The sequence below is a fragment of the Ruditapes philippinarum genome, unplaced genomic scaffold, assembly GCF_026571515.1.
Source record: "Ruditapes philippinarum isolate M1 unplaced genomic scaffold, ASM2657151v2 ctg8405_1_1_1_1, whole genome shotgun sequence".
In the NCBI taxonomy this organism is placed as follows: Eukaryota; Metazoa; Mollusca; class Bivalvia; order Venerida; family Veneridae; genus Ruditapes; species Ruditapes philippinarum.
Window position 1 is genome coordinate 19,017 of NW_026853754.1, and position 9,216 is coordinate 28,232.

General features: G+C 31.9%; 1 protein-coding gene across 1 annotated transcript; it reads left to right on the forward strand.

Annotated features, from left to right (window-relative positions):
• The first annotated feature begins 6,332 nt into the window (after positions 1-6,332).
• On the forward strand, positions 6,333-8,403 carry LOC132737733 (uncharacterized). Its single transcript, XM_060725067.1, has 5 exons — positions 6,333-6,383; positions 6,861-6,924; positions 7,272-7,319; positions 7,702-7,846; positions 8,254-8,403. The coding sequence occupies exons 2-5, from the start codon at positions 6,870-6,872 to the stop codon at positions 8,348-8,350; spliced, it is 345 nt and encodes a 114-aa protein (XP_060581050.1). The 5' UTR covers positions 6,333-6,383; positions 6,861-6,869; the 3' UTR covers positions 8,351-8,403.
• Positions 8,404-9,216: the final 813 nt, after the last annotated feature.

Consider the following 9,216-nt stretch of genomic DNA (forward strand, 5'->3'; position numbering starts at 1 on the left):
TATCTGGTAAAAAAAAGTCTGAAGAAATTCTCTTTTATGGCATGAGTCTTATAATTGATTGGTTAATTGACTATAAATTGTCTTTGCATCTTGGCAAGACAGAGTATATTCTTTTTGGTTTAAGTTTCAACTTAAATTGGGCCTAGCCTCCAGGTCACATGTAATGGTACTGCTATAAAGAACACATTTTTTGTTAAGTATTTAGGTGCCAAACTTGATCAAATTTTTGGCGTCGCCTTTGATGCTTTGCATCAATGCTTTTCTTGTTTAACCTTAAAATACCTTGTGATTTGCTATACTTGATACTACAGTGCATTTAAAAATGTCTTTTTATTACTGTTTCAAGTAAATGTGAAGCTTATGTGAAGATGGTTTTCTGTTATAGAGTGGTCAAAATGAAGCTTATAGATCAACTAAAATGACAAACTGGAACAAGTTGCACGTTCGGTTTGATTATGTCTGTCAGTGGTGAGATCAGATGAATGATTCCAACAAGCTTTACAAGCAATAAGAAGCAATCAACTGAACATTACTGTAAGATTGCCTTAATGAACGTCCCTAATTACAGCCTGCCTTACTGAGATACGTAATAAAAAACATAATTTATTTAGTCCTATATATTTTTTGATGTATGTGTTAATATTAAACCGCTTTCTGGTCAATTTATAACAGTAAATATAATTTCATTCCTCTGGTTCACATTATTTCCCACCTTACAGCTGTGTAATTGATATAACGGACATAATGATTAAGTTTAACAATATTTTATTGTATATTTTGTACATGATAAATTTACACAATCTATCATCATGCACTTAGGCATGAATACAATGATCATACATAAGGGTTGGACCAAAAGTTATAAATATATTATCTAATCTAGGGCAGTGTGGCAATACCACGTGACATTGACGTCACTTTCGGCATCATTTCCAAGACAAATGTTGCTCGATTCGGAAAAGAAAATAGCCGTAAATATTTCATTTCTGTACCAATTTCTTTGGGATATGCACCAGTCTACGGGGAAAAATATAAGCTTTCCACAGAATATTGGATCTTCGTCAGTTTATAAGCCGTTTTATCAAACACTTTGCATAACCTTGGAAGTTGCTTGTATTAGAGCGGGCTTCAGTTGCAAGCTATTTCGTTTTCTGGCGTTATCTGGTCTACGTCATGATTAAAAAGTCAGGTTTACATCAACCGGGAGTACGGAAGGCAAAACTCTACCTAAATATGTCGTATTTTTTTTATGAATGACATAAATCTTACATTTTTCTTTTATTGTCAATTCTGGCTCCAGTTCCAAGTAAAAAAAAGGACTACAGTTTAAAGCAGATTTTAGAATCCGTTGCAAATGCAAAGCAACATGCCTACCGTTCTCTTTCTACAATTTAGTTTTTAGTCCCCTACCGGTTTACCGGAGGGGACTTTAGGTTTACCCTCCGTCCGTCTGTCCGTCTGTCCGTCCGTCCGTCCGTCCGTCCGTCAGTCCGTCCGTCTGTCCGTCCGTCAGTCCGTCCGTCCACAAAACTGGATCCCGCGATAACGCAAAAAGTACTGAAAATATTTTAATGAAACTTGATATATGGATAGATGGCAGTATGGAGGTTATGCACGTCTTTTTCTTTTCTTCCTATGTTGAAAATTCTGGTTGCTATGGCAACAAATAGACTGAAAATATGACAAATTTTACACATAAACTGGATCCCGCGATAACGCAAAAAGTACTGAAAATATTTTTATGAAACTTGATATATGGATAGATGGCAGTATGGAGATTATGCACGTCTTTTTCTTTTCTTCCTATGTTGAAAATTCTGGTTGCTATGGCAACAAATAGACTGAAAATATGGCAAATTTTACACATAACCTGGATCCAGTGATAACACAAAAAGTACTGAAAATATGTTTATGAAACTTGACATATGGGTAGATGGCAGTATGGAAATTATGCACATCCTTTTCTTATCTTCCTATGTTGAAAATTCTGGTTGCTATGGCAACAAATAGACTGAATTTCAAGATTTCTTATTCTAGTTTTTAAGTTTTTTCACTATAAGTTCTTTTATTTCTTAAGGTATTTTCTTCAAACTTTAAATATAAGTTGCTTGTCATCAACCATTTCATATGTGGCAAGGTTTACAACTCTAGTACAAAATTTATCAGAATTACCTCCCTTGAACTTAAAATTTTCATGAAAAAAACATTGTTTTTTTTTAATAACTTCTTTTTCTAAATGTATCTACTTTAAACTTCATATAAATGTTTCTTATTGTCACTCAACATTTGTGAGTGTTCAATACTCTAGCAAGACTATTTCCAGAATTATGCCCTTTTTGAACTTAGACTTTTTTTGAGAAATTGGTAATTTTTACTCCAACTTCTTCAATCATGATAGGATTTTAAAAATGATATATTTTGATAACAGGGATGTTTAAAAAATAACTTTAGAGTGTCCTTCAGTCCGTCTGTCTGTACATAAAAACTGTTTCCTGTGATCACTTTTAAAGAACTTTTTCAACAAATTAACTTAAAATAGAAACATAAGTGAATGGCCCTTCAGAATGTTGCTTGGGCTCTTACCGGTAGGGGACTTATGGATTGCTTGCAATACTATGATAATTGCTTGTTCATTGAGAGATTGGGATGAAAACTGATTGTTCCTTAAAGCAATAACACTTACTTGTATCACAATAGTGCACGTCAAATCACGTAGATTTAGTCCTGTCGGAAAATAATATTTTGGTTTCGTTTTGAAGATGTTTAAAGTATTGCTAATTTTATCCTATGTAGTAAAATGTGTTTTATTTTATTTCACAATGGCGAAATTGATAAGAAATATATGTGCTCTCAGTGAGAGAAAGAGTTAAAATAAAAAAAAAAAAAACACTTTTGTTTGCTATGGAAAGGGTTACACTTTAACGCGAGTGTTGTAAAGCTGAAGGTACTTTTTCAGTTTATTTTTGTAAAGAGTAACTGATAAACACTGACACTCGTAAATGTGACGAATAGGTTCTTCTGTCCTCAAAAGAGAGACTTTTAAAAGGTATATATTTTTTCTGGAATTGTTGTATAATAAATTTCTATAGAGTTTGATAAACGAAATCACAATTTGAACTTGGAACTTCGCCGTGTAAATCTGATAGTATTGTTACTTAGTTGCAATACTTTAAACATCTTCAAAACGAAACCAAAATATTATTTTCCGACAGGACTAAATCTACGTGATTTGACGTGCACTATTGTGATACAAGTAAGTGTTATTGCTTTAAGGAACAATCAGTTTTATCACAATCTCTCAATGAAAAACTAAATTGTAGAAAGAGAACGGTAGGCATGTTGCTTTGCATTTGCAACAGATTCTAAAATCTGCTTTAAACTGTAGTCCTTTTTTTCGACTTGGAACTGGTGCCAGAATTGACAATTGAAGAAAAATGTAAGATTTATGTCATTCATAATAAAAATATGAACATATTTAGGTAGAGTTTTGCCTTCCGTACTCCCGGTTGATTTAAACCTGACTTTTTAATCATGACGTAGACCAGATAACGCCAGAAAACGAAATAGTTTGCAACTGAAGCCCGCTCTAATACAAGCAACTTCCAAGGTTATGCAAAGTGTTTGATAAAACGGCTTATAAACTGACGAAGATCCAATATTCTGTAGAAAGCTTATATTTTTCCCCGTAGACAGGTGCATATCCGAAAGAAATTGGTACAGAAATAAAATATTTACGGCTATTTTCTTTTCCGAATCGAGCAACATTTGTCTTGGAAATGATGCCGAAAATGAACTCATAGTCACGTGGTATTGCCACACTGGGGTCCTCTTCTAAAATAATAATATTATGAGAATCCATACGTCGCAAGTTTATGATGCAACATGTGACACAATAATGGTGTGTTACCAGTGATATGTAATTAGACATGAAGGTTCGCGACAATATGATTTAGAAAAGTCAATTATTCCACATATGGATACGGCTGATACATGTATTATTATTATTTTTTGTGTACATACTGTATCTGATATATTCTAGTTGATTGCAAATGTGTTTACTTGTAGGCACAATAAATTTGCCTGATGTTTCTTGAAAACAAACAGAAACTATTATTAATGGTTATGGGTGCTCAACGAAACATTTTTGTCAATATACGGCAATACAAAATATGTTAGAGGAAGAAATATGATTCATAGCATCATAGGCATTGACATCTGTACCAGAATTGAGAACAACAGAATTCCCAAAGAAAGCCCAACGCGTCAAAATTGCAATTGTTGCAAGCTTGGTTTGATTTAATCTGTTTAGTGACATAAATTGAAACAATTCCAGTTTTTGTCAATCCTAAACATTAAAGTAGAAGTACGCAAAGTTATATCTCATATTTCAACATTATAAAATTGTTTAAATTGTACATTGATTCAAACAGAACACATTTGACTTAAACTTTTATCACTTTTTTCTCGAATCTAATTTCACATTGAAGAATGTACTCTGTGACCAGGAAGTTTAATATCATAATTGTAAAAGTCCAATTCTACGTATATCTATCAGAAATCGTGACATACATGAAACATGAATTGGACAGTTATTATCACACTCATGGGTGAAATTACGAGTTTTCGTTATTTTCTTTACTAACTCGTGCTTCTTTTTTAATACAATTTACAAATATGATAATATATTGTGATGAGGGAAAAATTTAGGGATTGTTTATAAAAAGACAAAGGAAAGTATTTTCTTATCTACATTCTTGCGTAATCATGGTAATTGTTATCCATGGATTAGTGTTATGTAGAAACGATTTATATTTATAATTATTATTGTACTTTAATTTAATTTTATACATTAAATAACTAAAGTTGGCCATAAAGAGGCCGTCTTGTCAGCACATTCGCTTTTATGTAGTTAAATTAAACTGCTGACACTCAACCTCCATTTTCTTATTCAGTTATGTCAAATGAATGTGTTAAACGTGACCTTAAACCTAAGGTTATCAATATGTCCTGAATTTTAAACATTGGTACGTCCTCAAAGTCACGAATATTTCGACATATGTTAGACATCTTATTCTTACAGTGCATGTCATTTTTACTCTATGATTTCTCATAAGTGAGATTTGTTTCGAAGGAGTTTGAAAAAGTAACGCATTGCAAAATAAATTTGTAAGGAATAAGAAGGAAAAACAAACAACATGGGTTATTTACTGATATTGCCTTATATCGTTCTTAAATAAATTTCCATTTAAAGTGATATTATTTTTTTGTCTTATTTTGATGTTATTTTTTTCAATTACCCTTTTTGCCAAATCGACACATGTTTTGAATATATGTCAGAATCTATCAACTACCCCAGCTCTCCTTGATAACTTACAAGCAAGTTACCAACTTCTGATCCCTTTTTATGTCTACAAATGACAATTGGAATAAAAGTCCGAGATTAATTCACGGAGAAATATGTCCCTCCGAGGCTCTTGAGTTCACCCTTTTCAGCTAAGTGGGATTTTGATCAGTATTAAACTCGACAATTCTTTGAAATCCTTGTATCAAACATGGCTTAGTTTATTTGGGTTCAATTGCTATGATGGCATCATAAGATGATATTGCCTTTTAGGCCAACACCATCGGTCAGTTTAGAATATGTTTACCTGATGCATCTTTTTTTCATACGCAGATGAGGTGACAAAGTGGAAAGAATGAAGATATTATTCTGAGAAATATATATTAAAATATTGTATTTTTCATACGCTCTGGCTAAAAAGGATATAAGTATTAAAAGTAAGAAAACTATTTATATATAAAATTATAAAGAATTAGTTGTAAACACAACCAATGTATTGAAGGCAATTTGTATTTCCATATTCATTACTCGTTTGGCATTACTGAATAGTTCTTTTCCCAAGACACACAGTTATTGGGAATAAAGTTTAAAAAAATCTTAAATGATTGTTCTATTATTATTATCATTATTATTATTATTATTATTATTATTATTATTGTTAGAGTAGTTAAATTAAGACATAACTGTTAATGGCGACAGATATAGTTGAATAGCAGAAAAAGTACTTTTTGTCCTGCAAATGACTACCGAATCTCATAAAAGTTTGCGCTTGTTGTATTGTCATGCATTAATGCTTACTCCACTGTAATATTGTTCTGAATTCTGACAGTTAAATCGTCGTTTTCCAATTTGTCCGTGTTTCTCTGTTTCGGAACGTCGTATATCATGATAAGGGTTTTTTTGTAAATCCTTCTTTTTTATTTGCCCAAATATGGTTATTCGAAGACGTCAACAAAGGTTATCTTGCATGTGTTGCCTTTAAAAGGCAGTAATTCAAGTGCCTTAAAATCATTTTTACACAGGAACGTAACGTCAAATTGAGGTAAGGAAACTTAAGAGAAAATGGATCGAAATCTATATAGATAAATATACGTATTTTTATACAAATCATTGCTAGGACGTATTGTCCATATATTGATTGACATTCAAAAGTTCCATTTGCACACAATGATTTATGAAAACGCAGTTATACTATTGTACTTAGTCTCTTTCGTCCAAACATGTAGTTCATTCAATACAATTTGTTTATTTATGAAAGATACATGTGTCGGATACAAAGCTTAATGCTTTGTTGTATTGTTAACCATAACGGACTATAAATAAAGTTTGTCTTACTTACTTACTATTTTAAAGAAAATTTGTATCGGCCCTTAGCATTGTTTTAAATACATAAATGTTGACTATCGTTGCTGATGCTGACAACTGCAGAAAAAATATATATCTATTTTCTTGACTTCGTTTTTGTGAGATTCTTATCTTTTAATATTCAAACACAAAAGTGTTTTTGTGATAATTGCAGAAGAAAACAATGAAGTTGTTCCTGGTTTGCCTTCTTCTGCCAGTGGCTCTTGCTGCACCATTAGGTATCTTTTAAAATACTTACTTTGGTGATTATATACATGTAAGTGAATCACATAAGTAAATCCATTTCTTCTGTTGATTTTTAAGTATATACTTTAATAGGTATGGCATTGTGTAGCTGTATATTTTGCATTTATTAAATTTTGTTTGAAATAAAGTTAACTGGCATTTTGACGTTATGTAGTTTAAATCAAATAGACTTCGACATTTCGATATTTTTTTCATAGATTTACATTGCAGGTTGATTGGGAGTATTTGTAGGACTTTATTATAAAATAGAATTATCTCACTCTGGATCGCGTATACATATATAAATGTTTTAATGCAATGAACCTATTTTCTTTTTCAGAAGATTCAAGGAGATTCGTTGTCGGTAGCTTTACCGTAGACAGTCTGTGTAAGTGCTGGATAAATTAATTGCAAAATCTCTATCCTTTAATGCTGTCTGAGTAAATAGGTGTTTTCAAAGTTCAACCTGGCTGGTTACCTGTACACAATGATTTTAGATGCGTTGAGAAGAGATGGGTGTGAATAGGTTGTGTTAGTGCATACCGTATATCCACCCATCCACCTTGTTCCTGTTTATGCTTTTTTTAAATTTCAAACCTGTTTTTTACAAAAATGAACACATATTTGAAAGGAAAAAAAATGAAATTTGCACTAGGTGTTTGTTTTGAATAACAATAGAATAAATCAACTTTTGTCACAAGGAGTAATTCACTTTCATATATTTAGCATTGAAAATTGAACTTAAATGTGTATCATATTCATATTTTCAGTTGACCTTAATACCTTGAAGTGTGATGTACAAATCATGCTTGATGTGGTAGGAAGTGATCCAACGGAACAAGCTTGTGAGAAAGAGTGTCACGTGCTGATCAAGGATGGATTGTTAGTCCATAGTTGCCCCCTTATCTGTCATGCGTATGTCGACTTCATTCAATTTTGTTTCAATATATTCTATTTCCCCTGTCATATGAAAAAGATGTCGAAAATATGAAGAAAAGAAGAACAACAACACCGGGAGGAAATATTTTGTTAACCTGCCTTCTCAAATATTACTTTAAAAAGTATTTCATGTTAAAATTAGAATTATAGACAGTTTTGTTTTTGTTCATTTCATGGAACTCAATTTTATCTTGATCAGCAAAATATTTTACTATGCACACTTTATGCAAGTTTCTGCATGTCAATGCAAATTTCTAGATATTTTGCTCGAAATTTTAGCGAACAATTGTCAAATATTTACGTTGTGTAGGCTCTATCGTCACCAGACCTCTTGGAACAGAATGATGATGTTACTGTAACAAAGTAATTTATGAAAATTTCAGATTCCAGAATCTAGCCAATTACTTCCACGAAACACCAAAACCTGGAGATCAGCATGCCCACTGCGGGGGACTAGCACTAACAACTGCCTCTGGTTAAATGAACAGTACCATTCAACAGTATGAAGAATTAAAACCTAATGCGATCAGAAAGTTGATTTGTTATTGTCCCTTTTCCATATGAAGTGATATGTAGACAATTTGATGATGTTTAAACACGACAAATTTTAATCAATACATGCTCGGTTTTTTAGAGCATTGGTTATTTGGATGTAATCCGATTCTCAGCTTAAACAAATTCGAAATTCATTGGGTAAAAAGAACTATAAATGTATGTATAAAATCGTAAAAGAAATTTCTGGAACCGTGGACTTAAAGGTCTGTTTTATACATAAGTATTTAAAGCGGTAATTTGTCAAAAAGTGAAAGAATGATCAGTATTGTCATAAGTTAAACATAAACTGGGCAAATGGAATTAGAAAAATGGGCAGAAAAAGATGTTAAATCAGTTATAATGTAGTAATTTGCAGTGAATTTAGTAAAATTGACTTCCCTTAACTGTTTAGAATAGAAAATGGTCATAATTTTATGCAACTGCAAATAAATCTTTAAACATCATCTACATTAAAGGGTTCATCAGTCGTTAATTTTGATTACGATAGCAGATCGTGACACATTTACTTTAAAATATGTCTATTTAACGCTATTTTGAAATTGCGCACATTTTCCCGTTATAGAATTGACAGACACGATTTGAAAATATCCTTGTATGCATCTGATTGCGATACTAATACTTCATTCAAAATATATGACAAACGATTCTTCCATCACCTTTAAGGATCCATTGACTTAATATGGTCAAAACGAACTGCGATATAACATTTACTAATACATGTTTGGTAAGTATTTAACACCATTTACTCCTTAAATGTACCGAAATGATCATGTAAAATAATCTTACACGCG